Below are 21,803 nucleotides of genomic sequence, written 5' to 3'. Positions count from 1 at the left end.
TATGAGAAAATCCATTGAAATCTTAGTTTACGCTTTAATAAATATGTAGTAGAAAAATAGCATGAGAAAATAGCACACTTCCTAGAAAGATGATTTCACTGAATTAAAAGAATATAGACTCCAATTTGACCAAAATAATTTGTCTACTAAAAGGCCGGAGCTAGGGGAACAACCGAACAAGAACAATATAAAATCTGTTTTACTTGCTTCCTTATAAAAATATACTATAGTTCACCAGAAACGAATAAAGAAGTACTATATCAAATTGGTCATTTTTTTAAATTTCTGTTAGATAATTACATTATACATACAAATCCATTATAATTGTCTGATTTAACAGCTGCTGAAGAGGGAGACGCCGGTGGCGAGGAAGCGGGTGTTCGTGTGCCCGGAGCCGACCTGCCTCCACCACGACCCGAGCCATATTTTCTTACGCGCTCTACTAGTTAGTACGCGCTATGAAAACATTCGATTATTCATCCTAATTACTCCACATTTAATCACCCTAATTAATGTCATCTAATGGTAACACTCATTATGAGCGCAAGCGGACGCCCACGTAAGTTTTTAGCAACAATTCCATGCTTTGTTAAAATCTCAGAAATAACCTAATTTAATAATCCCCAAACAATTTAGATAGAGTAGTGCAATTGAATATGAGATTATTTATCGTACCTACACTCTCTCCTTCCCACTAATTCTGTCATCATATTAATTTTATCAGCTTCTATTTCCTTTATTAATTTTTATGTCATCAACTTAAAATAAGAGTTAAACAGTGTCGAATCACAAATAAAACGATTCCAACAAAAGCCTCATTTTATATGTTCACATGAAAAAAATGTTCTTAACTTCTTAATTAATCCTCTAAAAGGGGCCAAATATGTCATCATATATTTATTAATTTGTCTCCTCTCCCAGAGCAAGCAACTTAATTTCTTGAAATTTAAACTTCCTTGCGATAACAACATACACAATTAGAAAAATTTGACCAAGAAAAAAAACCTTGTATACAAACAAAGCTATCTACAAATTATCATACTTACAATCAGTGAATTGGGCTTCATCAATTTGAATGCCAACAAATTATCATACTTTACTATTTACACAACAATGTATCTTTCTCCCTCAATTTACTCCTTCGATCATCCGAGGTTTCCCTTTGCCATTTTTGGATAATGTCGTGAGGCATAGGAAAGAACTCTGTCTGAACTGTCCTGTACAAGACGTAAGGCAGCAGACATGATACAACCGCGAGCAGCGTCCCGAGCCAGAAAATGGGGCTCGGCCCGCAGGCCTCCACGAACACCTGGTAGGCCGTTGTCGAGAACAGAGGCGGGAAAGCCCCGTAGATGAGCAGGAACGCGTACCAGACCACGATGCTTCCCCAGATGACCAAGTGCTGCATCCACGTGAAGTAGTTGATCGAGAGGGCCATCTGGCAGTTGACGGCCCACACGACGCACGTGTACATGTAGACCCCGTGCGCTTCGAAGTCGAGCACGCGGCCGTCTCCGGTGAATGCTTGGTGCACAGCAGAGCTGGTGGTGAAGAAGAAGACGACGACCGAGCAAATGATCCCGTTGAGTATCCATCCAAGAATCCGCGGCCAACTGAAGAGCATGTTTTGTATTCCTTCTTGATATAACTCGGGATTCTGCAAACCCGACACTTTCCCGTTCAACGATAACTACTACTATAATTTTGGGACGGGACTAAATCACGGGTGGTTCGTACCTTCAGACAGAGTCGTGGAGAGACGTCCTGATCGAAAACACCAAGTGCGATCACAGGGAGCGAGGTGAAGAATACGTTGTAGCACGACATATACCAATCGTTATAAGCCGGCTGGCCGGAGAAGGAAGCGTAAGCCTCGAACCAGAAGAGAGTGAACCCGAACGCAATGTTCTTGTAAAAGAAGTAGCACACCTGCATTTTTAGCAGAACGGCAGAAGGAAGAGCGTCAGATTATCGTGATACCATATACTCTAAACGAGTCGTGAAAAGTCTCGATTAAGGGAATGGAGACATACCATCATAGAGATTCGTCGGTAGCACCAGTGGCCATGAACCAACAAAAGGCGTTCCAGAAATCGGAACTGTGCTATGGCAAAGTCACTTGCCATCACAGCCTGAATAAACGAGTCCAGTTTTGAAACACGTGGTTGCAAGCTATGTCATAAACGAGTCTAGATCGTGCTATAGAAGAATCGGGGCAATGTAGGAAAGATATACAAGAGGGAAAGTAAACAAAGGCGTAAAACGGGAGCTGAGTTTACCTGCATTCCTTCCACACCGCTAATTCCGACCCCAATATCAGCTTCTTGAAGCATGCCAACATCATTTGCCCCGTCGCCAATAGCCAGCGTCGTCCTGCCTGTTCCCTTCTTAACCAATCTTGTAATCTGAATATCTTCAACAGTGACATTACATTATTTGATCCTAGTAAACTCTAATTTCAAAACAGTACAGAAAAACAACGAAGCGTGTTTGAGAAAGGTGGAGATAGGACATACAAGGGCTTTCTGTTTAGGCGTGGATCGACAGCATATAACAGAGGAACAACTAACTGCAAGTTGCCAAAACGGACCCTCCAGATCCTCGCTCAGAATGAACGACAGTGACTTGCCATCAATTATCAAAGCCAAGAAACTAAAGTGCCCTCCAGACGAACTCAGTAGCAATGTTCCTTGTCTGATTTGGTTCATTATGCTTTTACGCGAAGCCTAGCATGGCAAACAAGAAGACAAGTTAGAAGAAGGTGTATTTTAACGACATGTATGGATATTTAGGACCCGTTACCTTTGCAACGGCCTCCTTGTCGCCTTTCCTTTCTAGCTCGATTATTTCTGGAGAGTCTAACGTAATCACAATTTGCTCCATATCCTCTCGCAGCAAGCTGCAAGCAAACCTACACAAAATCACGGTAGTATAAGATAGCATGTCGCTTTCAATCTAATGGCCACAGTAGCGATTAACATTACCCGATGTTAATGGCTGTCTCCATCTTATCACCTGTTATCACCCAAATTTTGATTCCTGCCTTTTCGAGCCTTTCAATGCACTCGGGAACCTAGAGAGCGCATACGAGTAAATAACATCAAGAACGGTTACATCTGGACGAAGTCCATTCACTTCATTGTGAACAAATGAAAGAAAATGCAAGTTGGAGAGTGACCCCTTTTTGCAGTTTGTCCTCTACAGCTGTAGCACCGAGGAGAATCAAGTCCCTTTCGATCTTATCAGCCGCCGCCTCGATCAATGCATCTCTGTCTGGACCAACAGTTGCCTTGGCATCCATAAACTCGTTCTCCCACGAACTGAACTCTTCTTTGCTAAGCTCACGGTATGCAAGTACTAGAGTTCGTAACCCTGCTTCAGCATATCTTTTGACATGCTCCATGGTGACATCTTCGAAATCTTGTGAGTTTTTCGAGAGCCTTTCAAGCATTACACTGCACGCAAGCACAAAATGCATAAGCAAGGAAACAGAAGGCCCATGTCGAAAAAACAGGACACTTCTAGTGCATCGATGTCCTCAGAGAGAAATGTACCTGTCAGAGCCCTTGGACAGAAGTAGCAACTGGTCTTCGACATTTCTTACAATCACGGACATCCTTCTCCGACTACTGCTAAACTCCAACACATGGAGAAGCTCGTATTGTCTGTAAAAACAATACCACATAAAGTTAGGATAATATAACACCACATAATAATAAAATTCCCAAAAAGAAGCATGGAGATTTAAAGAGATTGCACCTGTCGATTTTTTGGTGGCTCTCGTGATCCAATTCGCGCAAAGAGATGTGAGACTGTGTTCTTTCATACATCTCGAAGCCAAGCTCCCTAGCAGAAATGACGAAAGCAGCTTCATCTGGCGACTCAGCTTCATACAAGATTCCCTTTCCTTCCTCATCGACCTCGGGAATGGCTGTATGGCAGAGTGCCAGAACCAGAAAGAATTTCTGGATCATATCCGCATGAGGCTCATTCACCCACTGACCATTCAAGACCCGTTCATCGTAAAAGTTGAAGCCTTTAACCGATTCTCCTGGTGCCATGCCATCGTCACTCTGCAAACTAGCAGATGAAGTGACTTCAGAGTCATCAAGTGCATCTCCTCTTCTCTTTGCAAGAGCCCTCTCCACTTCTGTTAAACCACGGCCATACGCAGTTCCAGCTATTGAACACTTGACGAACTCCATTGAGTTGCACGTCAGTGTTCCAGTCTTGTCAGAGAGTATAGTATCCACTAGACCAAGCTCCTCATTCAAATTCGACGTCTTTGCAGTGGCTGGTCCATCTGTTTCCTCATGATACATATTGATATCTTGATTGATAAATATAACTTGCAATACTTTGACTATCTCAATAGATACATATAGGGATATCGGTATCAAATACCCATACAACATAAGCCCGGTCAGGAAATGTAGGAAGGCAGCCATTAACGCATTATTCGGGTCGAAAAATGCAGTTGTCTGGTCTGGTCTAAGATACCACCTCCTCATCTCCCCGTCATCGTCTATATCGTTCTCCGTCATGATTCCAAAGAAGAACGACCCAACAAGAGATACGAAAACTAACAGAGTGAAGAGGACATACACAATTTTATCCATCTTTCTCTCAATCTTACTCCTTTTCGAAGGAGGCTCCATAGAATTCTTCATCACTTTCGTATCATGATCAGTGAAAACAACCACACCATAGACATAGTCAGTGTTTCGTAACTTAGAATCTCTTAAAAGAAGCTGTTGCAGGGAGAGGGGATGCTGCTTATCGTTATAGTAAAGAGTTCCAACAAAAGAATAAAGATCCTCATTCGGGTCTTCACACTTGATAACGGCTTTAAAGTGCTCAAAGGAATTATCCTCGTTCAGGGTGCATGTAACATCTAAAGCGTGCTTCACCTTTAGATTAGTCTCCCCGTCTAAATTTGTAGTTTCGACATAACAAATCCCATCCTCATAACTCGAGGAGAGAAGCAGCAGATCAGCAGGAAAATGCTCGTCCTTGTGAACTTTTACCAAATCACCGACTCTTAAATTCTTCCATCTCTCCTTTAGAAATCCACGATCTTTATCGTACACTTTAACCCTCCGATTATTGGCCTCTATGTCCTGAAAATAGTTTGTCAGATTAAAATTCATTACGCGGGTCAAGGTGTACTGAGAAACGAGAAAACAAGCAAGCGTAATACAACCACTGAAGAAACAGAATAACCTCTCTTTCCAATAAAATGCACAAGAATGAATGTTAAATAGCATCACTTTTATGCTTGCAAATAAAATCCGGAGTACGAATTTTTCCAAGTACGAGTTTAATTCACACGGATGAATTAGATACTAAAAAAATCAGCGCATTATGCTCAGTGAACTGAACAGGTACTACCTGCTATCACACAATAAACCCTTCTATCTAATGTTTGCAAACAGTTGAGTCATATAGCCTAGTCTATCAAGACAAATATTCTTAATTACAAAAGTAATGCAAACTATGGATTGATTCGACGAAACATCAAGTTTCCATCCCTTTCAGTGATTTTTGAAACATTTAAAGTAATTCTCCTATAAAACTGTCACAAGCTTTGGCCTCATCTATCCTTCTCTAGTTCAAACAATTCTACTTATATCACCACCGAAAAAGGAAATTCCACCATCATTCCAATTCTACCAATTGCTTTTCCTGATTGAGGCTACATTGCACAATCGGAAAATAAATCTTCTGCTACACAGCCTCACGCATCTAGACAAAGCGAAACAAGTGGTAAAATCAACATATGAGGAAGCTCTTCCACCCAAAACGAGCAACGAACAATAGCAAACAAACAGAGCAATATCCCTAGTACAGAAACAAACCAAAAGCAACGAAAAAGGATAAAAGCGATAAGAGTATATACCTGCTTCTTACGCCTCCAATCTTCAACGGCTTCCTTACCAATGGTAGCCCCGATCACCAAGAGCAAAGGCAGAAGCACACTATACGCAGAGTAAGGCGCCAGGGGACTATAAGACACACAAGCCACCACAAGGAAATATATGTTTGCAACCCTCCTAAACTGCTCAAACAACGACTTCGGGATGAAATTAAGCGCGGTGTACTTGGTAGTCGAGACATAGTTTTTCGGGTAACTAGGCAGAATCTGCTCTTGATTACCAGGATCATTACAATACACCACCCTTGAGTAACCCTTGAGCCCAATTTGACTATGTTCATCTCTAAATGATGATCTAAAACAAGAAAATGAATACAATCTACTAAACCTAATCCCTTTCTTCCTAGGACTAGCCATATCTCCCCTGTCTGAAACCTTATCCAAATTCATAAAACCAACTCAAATTAGCTCCTCAAATCAACCAATGAGCTGTAGCAATAATTTCAAGAATCCACATTAAATAGCTGCATAAACAGATCGACAAATGAGCTGTAGCAAGAAATTCAAGAATCCAACAAGGGGAAGAAAACAAAGGTGCACTAAACCCAAATGGGGAAGAAAAGGGAAAGAATTAAATCAGCATCCAACCAAATTGAGCTGTCAAGAAAAACCTCAAGTTTGGTTTCCCCTCATAAAATCCATTCTTTACTTTGGTAGCAAGTTCTCGAGGTTTCTTTCTTCCCTCCTTCCTTCCGCCATTACGTGATCGCGAGGAGAGAGAAAGGGTCAGCGTTTGTCTCTTTCTTGGAGTTGTAGAGAGAGAACAGGTGGGAGTTTGGAGTTAGTTTAGCTTCTTCGTTGACGAATTTGAAATCAACAGAGTGGAGCACGAAATGGGAATGAAGGAAAACAGTGGAAATTTGTTCGGTTTTAGTTAATGATGATGATCAGCTGCCATGATTAAGTGTTGATGTAATCAAGATTTTCATGTCGTGTCGTATTTTTTCTAGCATACTAACTACATTATCGTATTGGTCTTAATTTATGATAAAATGTGACACGACCAATTTTGTATGTGGCTTCTTTTTAGGCTAAAGTATAAATTGGGCTACGTTTATAGACGCAGAAATTTATGCATGCGCCAATCTAAGAGTAGAATAATTGTTGCTGACACGACCAGACAAAGATTGCTATTACAATACAAAATTTGTATTCTGATTTTACCATTGTTTGTACAAGTTAGGCATGTATGATAATGAAATTAATAATTGAGTTATCGCATCTCGATAAAATTTGGTCAGATGAATACTACACACAACGAATTTCAAGAGAAAGTAATGGGATTGTGCCATTAAAGAGCATTTTACTTGCTATTTATCTATTTTAAGCACTTCACTGAGCACCACATAGATATTACCTGTTGGTGTTAAGAAATGCTTAACTTAAACTATTTATTTTTCACATTTTTTTATTTTATTAAATGTTTTCATATTTCATGTAAAAAGGTGCACACGTTCGGTATTTAAATTCCTACAACCTATGAGCACATATCACACGCATGGAATGCTTTTACATTCACTTAAATGTTAAGCATTAAGTGTTTAATTTTTTACAATCGATAAGCACATAATACACATGCATGCACATAGTGTTACACAAATCATTTGCATACTATGAATACTAATGCAAATGATTTGCGTAACACTCCGTGCACGTATTATGTGCTTATCAATTTTAAGAGAATAAACACTGAGTGATGCATCATTGTGCTGGATAGATGCAAAAGAATATGAAAAAAATATTTTATTTGTGAAGAACTAAACAATTTCATACGTTTAATTCAAATGCCAAATACAAACAATTACTACATGCCAAAAAACAAGTAAACAACCAAAGAAAAAGACAATAGGGTGGGTTGATGTAACTCATTTCATAAGATAGATCGATTAGTTGGCCATCGTGATTGATTGATTGCGCAATCTGGACCGTCCAACGCCACATAAGTTGTTGAATTATGTGGTGCGACTACGACGGTATATCCGTACGGTGATAAGCACCTACACGACTTTGTAATATTCATTTGTTGGATTAGATTTAAACTTGTATGAAGAATTTTCTTAATTCGGCAAAGTTTGATAAGTTATGTAATACTACTAACTTTTGTATAGTCACAGTTGTTATTTGACAAGTTTACACTTCAGTAGTATTATAATATACCAATAGATACTATAATAAAATTTTAATGCACTAATGTGTATGTGCGTGCGAGTTGCGACATTATATTTTAGGGAAATAAAATTAATATGAGATTTATAGACTTAAATGAGCTATCTTTTTTTAATTGACTAATATTTGGGATAAGTTCTCTTATCTAATCTATAAAAAAACGTGCATGTAAGAAGGGAGAAATATTTGAATATAATGTAATTAGCTAATCAAATGTGAAAATATATTAAGCCAATAAATAACATTAACATGCATGGAAAAAAAATTTGATGTGGAGGGTACACATGGTAATATGGTATCCTGATAAAGTATATTTCATATTCATAAATAAGCATCTAAACAGATGCATGGCATACATATGCACATTTACTTGAAATTTTATGCATACTATAAAACTTATTTTATTTTGCATAGAATTGAGTATCGTGATGCATGTTTATATAGTAGGAGTAATAATTAATTCCACTTTTAAAGTGATGTTGAAAATTCAAATTATCAAAAATTTGTTGGTACCACAAATTTATCTTGGTCCACCAGATTATGCCAAACTACTGTTTTACTTAGTATGATTGTTAAATGCTAGATTCATATATCATTAACTAGTTCGATTTTTGACTTTTAAGTATTAATTAGTTTAAAATACGTACTTAGGTCAATTATCTCATTATCAAGGTATTTACAAATTAGCAAAAGAATTAGTCAATGAAATTGCATATATAGATGCTTTAATCTTGAAAAAATAATATGATTGGCTAAATAGAATATTGTTATTTTATATCCATAATGTATGACTTTCTACAAAATGACGATTACGAGCACCTGCCACATCTACTCACATTACAACATTATGCAGACATGTAAACATGTGTAAAATTTCAATTGACTATAGAAAACCAATTAGTCTATATGCATAATAAAAAAATTAAAATAAACCACGTATAAGATTTTTTTTTATTGTGAATTCCTAATACGTGGCAGGCAATGGGGTCGGTAAAATTGGGCCGTCTTATTTGACAAAGTGAGGCCACGTGCTTATCGGGCTAACCCGTCATTGTCGATGGGCCCACTAGCGAAAATAGCAACTGCATGGGAATTATTGCAATCAGAAAGAGTAATTTTGATTTAAAAATTTGAGTACTTTCACTTTCATCTTTATTTTCTTTCTTTTGACCAACTATTTATCAACGACTCCTCTCAATTCTCAATTCATATTATGATCAAATATTTATCTCTCCTTATTCATACACATAATTAATGATCCAACCCCTTACTTTATTAAGTTCTCCTTATTCATACACATAATTAATGATCCAACCCCTTACTTTATTAAATAATAGTAGTAATATTTCTATCTCCTTTTTAAACTATTTATATGACGAGAGTTAACTTCTCTCATATTTTTAAAAACTACATATTTTATTTCATCAAAATGTTTATGATTATATATTTTATTATATTTTTACTATAAATTGTACTTTGTTCTTTCATAGTTTTACACTCTCGCTGTCCCACCATAATAGATGCACTTCTTTTAAGCATCCGTTTTGAGAAAATAAGATAATAAATGGTATAGAGAGAGAGAATTATATTTGGAGAGCAACATCTCATGGAATAAAACTAACTACGTACATGATTGCAATTTCTCGTCATCTCAATTGTTTTTCTATTACTCCCTTCGTCCGCAAAATGTTGTCCATATTTGACTCGGCACGATTTTTAAGAAATGCGAAGAAAAATGAGTGAAAAAAGTTATTGGAATGTAGACCTCATATTTATATATTAGTTTTATAATATATTGTGAGTGTAATGAGTTAGTGGAAAGTGATGTACATTTACAAAAAAGGAAAAAAAAGAAAAGTAAAGTGGACAACATTTCATGGATGGAACGAAATGGTAAAACTGAATAATATTTCACGGATGGACGGAGAGAGTATTACTTAACTTTGTAATTGGGTAAACCCAAAATAATCTTTTGGAATATTTTTGTTACTCATTATAGGCCCAAAACAGTTTTGAATCATGCCATGTTTAATGGAAATTGTTGATATTATTAACAAAGCTAAGTTGGGCCACTTATATCCAATAAGCATACATGAAGTTTTTGGGCTATAGCCCGATATTGTTTCCCGATTTATTTTGACTATCTTTAAGTTGACTTTTCTAAAATTGAATTATCTAAATCAGAGCAGGGGATAAGATTTAAAACTTTGCAGCAATACTTAGATTTTGTCATGATAAATAAAATATTAGAGATGAAAAGGACGTTCGAATAATATATACTTAGAAAAAAAAATTTGGAAAACAAGTTTTTGAGTTTTGCTGCCCACCAAACCACTTTCTGCTTTTATTGGTTTCAAAATACTATCCCACTAAGATTTTGAACATATTCTTTACTAAATTACAACTTTACTAGTATTTTTTTAAAAATCAGAATTAATGGTTTCCAATACTCAATATCATTTATAATATGTAGCGATTGATGTTTAATTACTAAAATGTGGTTATAGTATTAATGGGCAGTGAGAATTAGTAATTGTTAACCCAGTAAATGAGCAACATCCTCAAATGTCAACTGTATTAGAAATTTCATTTTTTAAAGCATGATTAAATAATTGCAATATACATATACGAATATACGATCAGCTTATAGTGTGAGTGGATGAACAATAATTGCGACATCTCATCTCATGTGATTCAATTATCATTATGCTCTCCACACCACGTTGATCACTAACTTAATAAAGTTTAGTCTAATATTTTTTTCATTGTTAATTAAGTTAAACTAGGCACTTTAGATTTGAGAATGTGAAAGCACATAAGTTTCTTTAATTTATTACATATTCATTTATATATGCCAGTTCGGCACTTTTCACTTATATTATATATATATGTCACCTAGCATTGATATATACTGTACATATTTGAACCCAACATATATGGTTGGAAAACTATGCAATCTCTCCCAATTAAATGGAGTATAAAATTGTGGTAGTATCGTAAGTAAAGTTAAAATCACACTTTAAATGAGTGGTTCAATTTAATGAATTAGACAAGATAGAGTTTGATGAGGTAGAATGAATGTTACTTAAAATTATTCTTATTATATCTTACTTGAATAATCGTGAAATAGTGAATTGAATATCGGAAAATGTCGGAACAACTAAACCCGACCCGAGCAATCGAACACCCGGTTGAGCTGAGTTGACTAGTAAACGGGATTCATCCCCTGGGGACCACATGGCACCGACTCTCTCTAGCGATACACTTGTCCCTCTGCCTATCAAATAAACGAAAAATTGATTCCTTTAAAAAAGGAGCGACGGAATAAGCCATACCATTTGTTACGCTTGTCATACAGTAGAGCTACTGATTCTAAATTTGTGATATATACGCCAGATTCTATTGCTAAATACGTATTCAGTTGACAATTTGAGATCGTTGTTGCTGAATACCGGAAGTTCTACCATCGCCGCCGTAAACGCCGTGTTCGGATTCCGCCGTTGATCAGGCGTCGGAAATAGTCGCATTTCTCATTCTGCGATTCTCCGGAACCCTAGGTCAGTCTAAATAAGGAGAAGAGCTGCTTGTGAATTTGCATAGTGTTTTTTATTGGATTTGTAGCGATAATTGTGCTTGGATTGTTATTTTTACTCTGTCATGATGTACGACGCAGCTGTTTTGTATATCTTCGAATAGAAACAATCGTGATATTCTGCATTTCGAGCTTATGTTATTTGGAATTTAAGCTATAAATGTGTTAGGATAGTTGTTATCACTCTGTTCTGTTCTGTTCTGATACATGTTGCAGTTAATTTGTTTTTTAATCTTATGAAAAATAAAATCCTTCAATTTTGTCATGTTGCCGTTTCAAGGTGCTTTAGATTCTGCATTTTCAGATCGTGTTAGTTGAACTTTTAGCTGGAGTGCAGTCATGTAGTATGTTAATTTGGTGCCAGAAGCAATGTGGTGGAGAAAAGCTAGTACTTAGTTATTTTTAGTCAGTAACATAAATATCTTATATGCATCGACCTATGATGTGATTGGCCTTCATGTAACCATCGGATGAAGCTAATTTGTCCATTTCCTGTGAATTTGGTTACACAGCTGTTGAAGTTGCATACTTCATTTTTTTTTCTTCGTTATGTTGTCTGTGCATATATTGCTGCATGCAACTTCAGTTCTTTTCAACCATGAGTCATGAATGATATACCATTATCAGTTTCCTGTGCCTTTAGTGGGACATGCTATTTGCTAAACATGTACAGCTGATCAGTTATCAATTGTCATAAGTGTTCTTCCCCAGCATTTGGCCCTACTATAAGTTATAACTAAATGACCCCATGCCATCATAACTGTATTTTCTCAACAGTTGTTGATTTGGTTTTTATAAACTGTCAGATATCTTATTGTATCATGCTTTACTGAAAGCAGACTTGGTGTTTGACTGAAATTTGCAAGAGGATTAACTTTATAATCATATCTTTTCTAATATGTAGAAGTTCACAAGTTATCACTTCTTTAAGGGTTGGACAGCACTGCACGTTCAGGGGCGGCTTGACGTGACTGTGATCAGGCTTCACTTGCTAATTTATCCTTCCTATTTTTCTCGATCCATCATCAGATTGATATTCTCTGAGCACAAACTCTTGAACATTTTTGCACATGAGGAACAATGCTAACTTGTTTAAATAACCATAATACTATATTACTTGTTCACCAGCCTCCATTGCAACCAGTGAGGGGACGTTTACTACGTCAGCAAGGGGTAGCCGTGTAGAAGATTCAACAAAATAAAAAAAACAGAAAATCATGAAGCAGCCATCAGAGAAGAAATTCCCCCTTACTGCTAAAGATTACAAGTTGTGTGAGGAAATTGGAGAAGGGGTCAGTGCTACTGTTTATAAAGCCCTCTGTTTACCGCTTAATGAGAGTGTTGCAATCAAAGTTCTTGATCTTGAGAAGTGTAATAATGACTTGGTATGTCCTTTTCACCTCTATCTGTTATTTGTAGCAGCTGAACTTATCAAAAATACCTAGTATTGCTTTCAGATGTTCATGTTTGTATAGCTGAGCTCATGTCTTTTACCTCATATGGATACACAGAAAGCTTTTGAGTCATGAATATTATCAGCTTATAAAAACTGTCATGGAATATTTAAATTTTGCAATGGTGGGGACAGGACCAGATTAGAGTAAATAAGACATCACACACCTGACACCACAGATTATGTTAGGGATAAAGGAATAAAATTCTATTAGATGTACAGATAAGGTGAACTTGGAGGCATGAGTCTTGATGGTTGGGAGTTTCTGCTTATTCTAGTCTCTAGGCATGGCTAAGGTGTCAATATTTCTAGGAAGGCTTACTATTGTTGTGATTGTTAAGCATACTTGCAATTTGTGCAGTATATTGCATCTTTCTTTTGACTTTTTCCTGTTGGGTTATTGACTGAAATAGGATGGCATCCGGCGAGAGGTACAAACAATGATTTTGACAGATCATCCGAATGTATTGCAAGCTCATTGTTCCTTCACTGTGGGCCATAACCTATGGGTTGTGATGCCATACATGGGAGGGGGATCTTGCCTTCACATTATGAAATCAGCTTATCCTGAAGGTTTTGAGGAACCTGTTATTGCAACAGTATTGTGTGAAGTTCTTAAAGCTCTGGTGTATCTTCATGCCCATGGACATATTCACAGAGATGTAAAGGTGTGCCATAATTATTTCATAGGCTATAATGTGTCATTCAGTTTTACAGTTCAAACCCTATCTTAGTTACTAATATTGAATCATCGGGTAACTTGGTACCCAGACAATCCTCATAACGTTCAGATTTATTTACTGATACCTGAAATTGAGCATCCTCTTTACTTTATACAGTTGAGGAACTATGTGCCTTCTGGTATATGGTTGATGTGTTTTTTGTTCTCTTAATTGCAGGCTGGTAACATATTGATTGATACTAATGGTTCTGTCAGATTAGCGGACTTTGGAGTTGCTGCTTGCATGTTTGATACCGGTGATCGCCAGCGTTCAAGAAATACTTTTGTTGGAACCCCATGCTGGTACATTATCCCACGTAAAAAATTAGTTCTCAGTTTCTACGTGCACGCCATTTGCAATACATGCTAGCGGTTTGACTTCAAATTTTCTTTTGCTTTGATCAGGATGGCTCCTGAAGTCATGCAGCAATTGCATGGATATGATTTTAAGTGAGTATTCATAAAAGAATTTTTGGTCAATTAATTTCTTTGATGTATTTATGTTTTTTAATTCTTTATGCAAAATATTTTCCTATGACAGAGCAGATATCTGGTCATTCGGAATAACAGCACTTGAACTTGCTCATGGACATGCACCATTCTCCAAGTATCCACCAATGAAGGTTCGGATTTTTTTTTTCCTATCTCTCTCTCTTGCTCTCAAATGTGCAGAGAATTCAGTCTGCTCCTTCTGTTATTATAAAATTTCAGGTTCTGCTGATGACCTTGCAAAATGCTCCACCAGGGCTGGACTATGAAAGAGACAGACGATTTTCTAAGGTTTATCTTGTTTTAGAAAAATTACAATGTCGAATCTCTCACATTGCTACTGAAGTACACAATTTTGCAGTCTTTCAAAGATTTGGTTGCTGCTTGCTTAGTAAAGGATCCGAAAAAACGTCCCAGCTCTGAAAAGCTTTTGAAGCACCCATTCTTCAAACATGCTAAACCAGCTGATTATTTGGCTCGTGCTATCCTCGACGGCTTATCCCCACTTGCTGAAGGTTTTAGGAATCTTAAGGTCTCCTGCTTGCCTTATTTTCGTGTTTGGTTTATCCTTTTGTTTAACATGAATTGTATTTTGCTTCATTACTTTGGTTAAGATCTGTGTAAAGAATCATGTACATTTTTCAGGCTAAAGATGCAGAACTTCTTATGCAAAATAAGTCATTATATGAGGACAAAGAACATCTATCGCAGGTAAGGAATCATTTAACTGAAGAACGAAACTGTTTGGACAACAGATTATAGAGAATCTTGAATGTTGACATTTTGCCTTTATCATGAATTGTTGCTATGTGCAGCAAGAATACATTCGAGGTGTCAGCGCGTGGAATTTCAATCTGGAGGATCTAAGGAATCAGGCTGCCCTTGTATACCAACTTACTAGTTTCTTCTGATCACTTGGCTAATGGTTAAATTTTAGCACAAGATTCACTAAGGTCTTTTTTGTTGATCGCAGATTGAAGATGACCCTACATCATGGTCAGAAGACTCAAGTATGAGATGGAAACACATCAATGGCCAGAATGATCTCAACCAGCCAAATAATTCCAGTGCTACTTCTCATTTGGAAGTATGATTGTATTTGATATCCTTGCATGCTTTGTGGCTTCTTTGTTAGCTATATTCCCCATTTAGTTCTCTATTCTCATTGATATATTTTGTTTCCTATGTTCATAGGATGAGCTCAATGATATCGATGATTTGGAGAAGTCATTGGCTGCATTTCCTATAAAACCTCTAAAGGCTCTCAAGTAAGCCACCCGGATGTGCTTTTGTTTCCCTGATACCTTAAATAATGCTTCACCATTTCTCTGTCTATCTGTTGGTAGCTACTAGTATGCCGATGTTGGATGGTTCCACAGTGGGCTTATCCGATGCACACTTTCTAATATAGAGTAGTCGGTTCATAAAAAAATCTCAAAAGCTACAAAAGTGTATTCATATCCATCAGCTACTAATTTTTGTAGATAATAAACCTTATTCTGTTTTATTTTTCAAGCAAGTCTCTTCTCTAAATAAAATAAGAACCAGTAATATCCTTTTTGTCCATGGACCATGTTACTCATCCCTGAGGTTTAACTCATCTCTTATGTTCGGATTCATTGACTGTGTTTATTAGTCGATTATATATGAGGAGATTTATTGTAGACTTATTGAATGCAGAGGTTGTTTTGATGTACATGAGGATGACCCTGGTAGTCCAAGTTCAAGAGATTCCGCCCACTTAGACTCCGAACAACAAAGCCAACAACAGCCATTGACAACTGCTGCAGATGAAGAAACAGCAAAAAATGACGGTGGAGATTCTCGTCTAAGTCTTAAAAGAATTCCCAGCATCCCTGTACTGCAGGAAAATAGCCTCCCTGCTAAAAATTTCAATGGTGACGGAGACAGGTATATTCTCCTCTCTTGAGTAATGCAATTTTACTTTCCAAAGGCAAAAGGTAACTACTGTTTTTCTTTAGATTTTTATTTTTAACTTTGATTAGTTCTTCTCGGATATAATCCTACTTAATTGAGTTACTATGGTTGCATTTATGTCGTCTAATTGTGCTTTCATTTAATTCCTCGTCTAATTGTGCTTCATTTAATTCCTTTCTATTTTATCATTTAATTTGCTTCCCATGTGGGTGTGTTGGGGATGGGCCCTGTGAGGGGTGGCGATGCAGGGGAGTTGGGGTCGCAGGGGCAGGGTATGTTTGGGGGAAGTGAGGGTTGTTGCTAGTGAAATCGCATTATTATTTCTTTGGAGTTTGGTCCATCTCTTGTTTTTAGCTCCAAACTAGAAAATTCTTTCATAGAAAGCTCCGTGACTCTCCTACTTCAAAACTTGTTTACATCCACACTTGCACTCCTATAACCTTGTTGGTGAAAATTCACAAAGTCCTAACTAATTCATTCCTAGAGGTGAGTCTTTGAACTTTTTTGACTGCTTGTTTAACTTTGGAAGCATTGATAAAAATCGAATGCCCGGCGTTAAAGTATTCATCGTATCCCGTGTTTCTCAAGTAATTTGACATGCTACAGTCAGCTTTTGAGATGCTGATTTTTAATTTTTATGAAGGGAAGATATGCCACAGAGATACCAGGTGGAGCGAAATTGTAGTGGTCCGCTGCAGAATCGTCAAAGAAAAGATTTCAATTATTCTGGGCCCGGTAGTTCATTATTTAATCACCTACATCAGCCCGAGCTTTCTATTAAATTTTTTTTCTCGTTCTAATTGCTACACCCATATTTTAAATGTAAATCCAGGAGAGGATGCATCAGAAGGGGCTGTGGTCGAGCGCAGAGGACGGTTCAAAGTAACTTCAGCAGATGTGAATATCAAGGTATCAAAATATCCAACCATCTTGCGTGATATATTTACAAAAATGTTCAAATCATCATTAACTATATCCTCTTCACATTGCTGAGGCAAGGATATGGGCTAGTGAGATAGTATGAATGAGTATGATGTAGATTCTCCTACGGAGTAGATTGTAAGGTACTTAGCTCAGTTTTAAGTTTTTAGGAGTTAACCATCGTGCTTATCAAATCCAGGATCCGGTGAACCATGTAAACTCGATTTCTGGTGGTTCTGCATTCCCAACAAATTCTAGTGTCTTGAATGCTTCAGTTCTCCAGTCATTGCAGTGCATATTGCAGCATAATACAATCAAAAGAGTAAGCCCCATCTCAACCTTTTGCACTTTATTCGCTCATCTGTTGCTCATCTGTCCCATCTTATCTTTTCAGGATGGACTGCTCAAAATGATCGAGTTTGTGGAACAAACATCAGGTAAGAACAAACGGAAATCTGTACATGACCCGTATGATGCTCCTTTACCTTCCCCCCATCAGCTTAGATATCGGCTCTTTGCAGGAAATGCTAATGAGTCAACAGATGCAGGAATAACAGACCATTTGCAGGTAGAGTTGCTTAGGTCGAAAAATTCACCAATTTCTTGTCAATATCTCCTTCCATTCAGAATAAACAAACTGAAACCATGTTTTGCTATTTCTGCAGATGAACCCTAGTTCAGCACGCGAACGCGAGCTACAAGCTCAAGTGATTCAAATGCAACAAAGGTATGATACCAAAATCACTCATGCACACTGATTTTGTCTGGATTTAATGCCCTACCATGCTGAATTGATTTTCGAATATCAGTGTCGGAGGCATGGTTGAGGAACTACAGAGACTCAAGGCTAAGAACACGAAGGTTCGTCTTTCGGTTCTTCGTTCAAAGGACAAAATTGCCCTGAACCTAATCCCTGTTCAAATACATGTGTATGTCATATTAACTTGCTGGGTTTTGTTGGATTCTTTGCAGTTGGAACGAGAACTATTCATGATGCTCAAGAAAGATGACAAGATACCAGAATAATGAGAGACACAAGGGAAGCTCGTGATTTATCAAATTTATCCTCCGTTTTTCTCTAGGAAAATTTCCTGTGTATATACTTCCAATGCATTTTTGGTTTGTATGCTGAGGTTTTGTGTTCATTGTGAGCTTGGTCTAGTTGTTTGTTTGACATTACAATCATGAGTTGCTGCAGTTTCTTAGTGGAGATTCCACTTCATTGTATTGAAGCATTTTTATCAAGTTTTTGCATATCAATTAGCAGTTTCTTTCTTCCAAAATGAGATTCCGCACAGATATTACATATAACACCAAGTTTCTAGATAGAAGTGAAAAATGTATGAATATAGAGTGCACGTCATATTCAAAATTAAGGTTTCTAAATTAACAAAGACTGGGCCTTACAAGTCCAATATGGCAGGACGATCGAGTTAAATTACCTCAGCGAGTTTCTCGGTTACAGCTGAAACTATTGTCTTCAATATCCCCTGCACGTAGAAAGGAAAAGATGCAAAAAGTAAAACATTAGAATAGTATATAGTTGCCTAAATGGTCATATTTTTAGATCAAATGTTGGATTATGCCACAACTTCTGATCATTTTTTCAAGTGTTCGAAAACGTACAGACATTAAAAAATGCTCAAAGATTGGGATATACACTGAAATCTGACATTTAATTTTATAGTAAAAATAAAAGAGGGTGCAATCATACCAGTGAATGATCTCTCAGACCAAGGGACAAGACTAATGTTTTCGATGATCCAGAGTTGCTGCAAATGTAGTAGAAATTATGTCGTTGTTGATTGCAAAGCAGCAATATTACAAAATGGAAATGATGCATCAGACTGGTATCACGAAATACCTAATATGTTCGATCAACTGTCGAGCACAGGCGATAAGCATGGGCTGCAAACAGTCACCTTATACATCAGTATGATAGTATCTCCTTAACAGAAGCAACAAGATCCCTCAACTTAATAGAAAGACACTTTTAATGAAGATCCACTTACCTCATCTCGTTTACCAAATACTACAGAGATGCTGTAAGTTGGATCAGTTGTAACCCCTCCCTCTTTCCTGACAATCAACAAAATGTTTGCTAATTTCCATTATCTGCAGTTCTATCTATAAATGTTTGGAAGAAAAATATAAAGCAGGCATGAATAAAAGTGGAAGTAGAAGCAGACAGAAGAAAGCCATATACTAAGAGTCTAAGACAAATGCACCCATACATTACCATTTCATGGAAAATGCCCCATGTCATGGACAATGATCGGGTAATAGAAGCACAGGAAGGAGTGAAGGACTATGTGTGTGGGGATAGTAGTTTTGATTTGCAAAAATACAATCTCAAAATTCTCATATTTACTTAATGCTTATGAGGCACTCCATATAAAGCTTAGCAATTAGTTGAAGCTTGAGCCTCTTTTGAGCTGCGCTCAGCATCTTGGAGGACAAACTAAATTCCAATCTCCAGCCCAATAAATCGAATATACAAAAACATCAAGACGAATGCAGAAGTATATAGGCAGTTTGCCATTAATGAAACACGGAATACATCACACTCAATTACAATGTCAAGTTATGGCCTCATTTCACCAATACATTACTCAACAGTCAACATCTCATGAGCGACTAATTGTGATCCATAACGAGGTTCTTGAGTTCATGTGGTCAGTTATTTCTGATCCAGTACCTAAAATTCAAAGCAACTACAGTTTCCAGATCCCTTAGACTAACAACAGTCTTATAGTATTTCAGACAGAGTAGTGTAATTATATGAGCTCATACCACTGAAAGCTCAATACTAATAAAAATGGTAAATAAATCCTAAAAAGGTCACTAAAATCGGCTGCTCAACTAAAGTAAATCAAGGCAGTGCAATCACTTATTTTTTTACAAAATCAACTAAAGAAATACAGGCTCTTATCTTTAACATCCAAATATCTAAATTTAATCTAAAGTTATGGAAATACCTAGCTTGCAATATAGTTCCCATGCTTCCAATCTGAGTTGCCATGACCTGAAATAAATCCAAATATCAACACATACCTCCAAAAAAAACCTAAATATCAAGTTTTAGAAAATAAACTAAAATCTCACAAGAATATGATCTTCGTAGCTGCTTATGATAATATCCGTCTTATGTCCCTGTATAACAATGAATACGACAGTAAAAATTCCTTCAGTCAATAACGAATCAGGCAAACTGGAATTACAGCAGCCAAAAAAATGAGGGCGAAATGAATTATAACTCATGGATTGTTTATCTCGAGTAATTTTAGGTCTAAATTTGAGCTCAATTACGCAATAAAAAGCTCGCACAACTATAACCACTGAAATCCAATTACACCAATAAATAAGCAAATATCTCAGATAATTAAAGCAGGAGAAACAGAAATTACATTGATATCTAAACATAGCGAGGTGTTCCGAACGGGAAAAGCAGGATTCGACGTTCTCATTTGCGCGGAATTTTGGAGTTTGCGAATGTTTCACCGACGAATTTTTAGGGGTTAGTTTTTCAGATGGCTGAGCATTCGGGCGGTTCGGAACTGAACCTCCACTGGGTTTTAAACGAACCAAAGTACTCTCGCCGAAGGATTCTCATTTATTTCATGGTTTTAAAAAATATTAGTAAAAAATTGAGTGAAAAAAATTTAGTTTCACTTGCATAAATTAATTTTAAATAAGAGCATCTCCAGTGGGCGGACATCCCACTAGGACATCCACTAGGACATCCCAAAAACACCTTCTGCCACGTCACTAGGACTTCCTATCCCACTGCCACGTCACTAGGACATCCCCTCCTATGTCCGCCCTTCCCACTAGGACATCCCGCAATAAAAAAAATCACAATAATTTAATTACGTAAAAACGGAGGGATGCAACGTTTCATCCTAAACCTCTACATAATCCAACATCCCTGGCTCACTCCGCGTTGAAATGAAGTTCAACGAGCCGTATATATAGAGTTTTTTTTTAAAAAAAAATAATAATTTCCGGACGTCCGACCGGGACGTCCGACCCTTGCCACAGTGGCGGACGTCCGCCCGCCCGTCGCCGGGACGTCCGAGGACACACGACGTCCTCACGGGACGTCCGTATCCGACCTAAACGCCACAATGGAGGACGTCCCGGTCGCCCGTCGCGACGTCCGACCGGATGTCCGACCGGACGTCCGCCATTGGAGATGCTCTAATATATGGAGTAGAATAAATTAATAGAATATGTGTCTTTTTTATCATTTATGGTAATTATGAACTATACTTTTATTCACGGACGGACTGAAAAATAGAACTTTTATCCGCGGACGGAGGGAGTATAGAATAGTAAATGGAAAACAAATCTCATAGTATTTTGCAATTTGATCTCATTTTTAATAAAGTTACAAAATACTAGTACTAATAGTATTTATAATTTTAGCAATTCAAACAGCGTGTAGTTTAATTACTTCAATGCCGATGATATGACATCGACGATAGAGGAAGTGATGAAGAGGAGACTCTAGAGCTCGAGGATGATAAAATGTGAATGAGATAAAGTGACGAAGAAGGGGCACTAAAGCTTAAAATGTGACACTTCT

General features: G+C 37.3%; 3 protein-coding genes across 4 annotated transcripts; 1 reads left to right on the top strand and 2 right to left on the bottom strand.

The window, feature by feature from the left end:
* Nucleotides 1–977: 977 nt before the first annotated feature.
* LOC121771817 (probable phospholipid-transporting ATPase 8) lies at nucleotides 978–6,887 on the bottom strand. The gene is made up of 11 exons (XM_042168711.1): nucleotides 5,900–6,887; nucleotides 3,760–5,120; nucleotides 3,555–3,665; nucleotides 3,179–3,455; nucleotides 2,985–3,073; nucleotides 2,803–2,911; nucleotides 2,517–2,726; nucleotides 2,280–2,405; nucleotides 2,034–2,132; nucleotides 1,738–1,929; nucleotides 978–1,657 (listed from the first exon to the last, which is right to left on the bottom strand). The coding sequence occupies exons 1-11, from the start codon at nucleotides 6,323–6,325 to the stop codon at nucleotides 1,100–1,102; spliced, it is 3,558 nt and encodes a 1,185-aa protein (XP_042024645.1). The 5' UTR covers nucleotides 6,326–6,887; the 3' UTR covers nucleotides 978–1,099.
* Nucleotides 6,888–11,401: 4,514 nt separating this feature from the next.
* On the top strand, nucleotides 11,402–18,498 carry LOC121771746 (serine/threonine-protein kinase fray2-like). 2 transcript variants are annotated; one of them, XM_042168608.1, is made up of 21 exons: nucleotides 11,402–11,658; nucleotides 12,822–13,078; nucleotides 13,560–13,814; nucleotides 14,046–14,170; nucleotides 14,273–14,317; nucleotides 14,409–14,490; nucleotides 14,579–14,647; nucleotides 14,718–14,888; nucleotides 15,002–15,067; nucleotides 15,172–15,240; nucleotides 15,330–15,443; nucleotides 15,551–15,624; nucleotides 16,037–16,267; nucleotides 16,938–17,029; nucleotides 17,127–17,203; nucleotides 17,415–17,537; nucleotides 17,610–17,652; nucleotides 17,737–17,783; nucleotides 17,881–17,942; nucleotides 18,025–18,076; nucleotides 18,188–18,498. In XM_042168608.1, the coding sequence occupies exons 2-21, from the start codon at nucleotides 12,911–12,913 to the stop codon at nucleotides 18,239–18,241; spliced, it is 2,019 nt and encodes a 672-aa protein (XP_042024542.1). In that variant the 5' UTR covers nucleotides 11,402–11,658; nucleotides 12,822–12,910; the 3' UTR covers nucleotides 18,242–18,498. The 2 variants fall into 2 exon arrangements, with proteins under 2 accessions (XP_042024542.1, XP_042024541.1); XM_042168607.1 differs by having other exon boundaries at nucleotides 12,598–13,078.
* An 18-nt stretch (nucleotides 18,499–18,516) lies between these two features.
* Nucleotides 18,517–20,802, bottom strand: LOC121771747 (proteasome assembly chaperone 3-like). The gene is made up of 7 exons (XM_042168609.1): nucleotides 20,623–20,802; nucleotides 20,321–20,368; nucleotides 20,194–20,240; nucleotides 19,228–19,294; nucleotides 19,080–19,123; nucleotides 18,930–18,987; nucleotides 18,517–18,705 (listed from the first exon to the last, which is right to left on the bottom strand). The coding sequence occupies exons 1-7, from the start codon at nucleotides 20,680–20,682 to the stop codon at nucleotides 18,649–18,651; spliced, it is 381 nt and encodes a 126-aa protein (XP_042024543.1). The 5' UTR covers nucleotides 20,683–20,802; the 3' UTR covers nucleotides 18,517–18,648.
* Between the last annotated feature and the right edge of the window lie 1,001 nt (nucleotides 20,803–21,803).

This window comes from Salvia splendens, chromosome 16, assembly GCF_004379255.2.
Source record: "Salvia splendens isolate huo1 chromosome 16, SspV2, whole genome shotgun sequence".
NCBI classification, from domain to species: Eukaryota; Viridiplantae; Streptophyta; class Magnoliopsida; order Lamiales; family Lamiaceae; genus Salvia; species Salvia splendens.
Note: the sequence above shows the minus strand (reverse complement) of the source record. Positions and strands in the feature narration are given on the sequence as shown.

Bases quoted from the DNA above. Each gene is read 5' to 3' on its own strand.
- LOC121771746 (XM_042168608.1), top strand. From the start codon at position 12,911: ATGAAGCAGCCATCAGAGAAGAAATTCCCCCTTACTGCTAAAGATTAC. The intron at 15,444-15,550 runs GTATGATTGTAT...CTATGTTCATAG, and splicing joins GTGCTACTTCTCATTTGGAA to GATGAGCTCAATGATATCGA. The intron at 17,784-17,880 runs GTAGAGTTGCTT...CTATTTCTGCAG, and splicing joins GAATAACAGACCATTTGCAG to ATGAACCCTAGTTCAGCACG.
- LOC121771747 (XM_042168609.1), bottom strand. From the start codon at position 20,682: ATGAGAACGTCGAATCCTGCTTTTCCCGTTCGGAACACCTCGCTATGT. The intron at 19,295-20,193 runs GTATTTCCATAA...GTTGATTGTCAG, and splicing joins GGAACTATATTGCAAGCTAG to GAAAGAGGGAGGGGTTACAA. The intron at 18,706-18,929 runs GTATGATTGCAC...TTCTACGTGCAG, and splicing joins GTCTGAGAGATCATTCACTG to GGGATATTGAAGACAATAGT.
- LOC121771817 (XM_042168711.1), bottom strand. From the start codon at position 6,325: ATGAATTTGGATAAGGTTTCAGACAGGGGAGATATGGCTAGTCCTAGG. The intron at 3,456-3,554 runs GTACATTTCTCT...GCTTGCGTGCAG, and splicing joins CTGTCCAAGGGCTCTGACAG to TGTAATGCTTGAAAGGCTCT. The intron at 2,406-2,516 runs GTATGTCCTATC...GAAGATATTCAG, and splicing joins CGCCTAAACAGAAAGCCCTT to ATTACAAGATTGGTTAAGAA.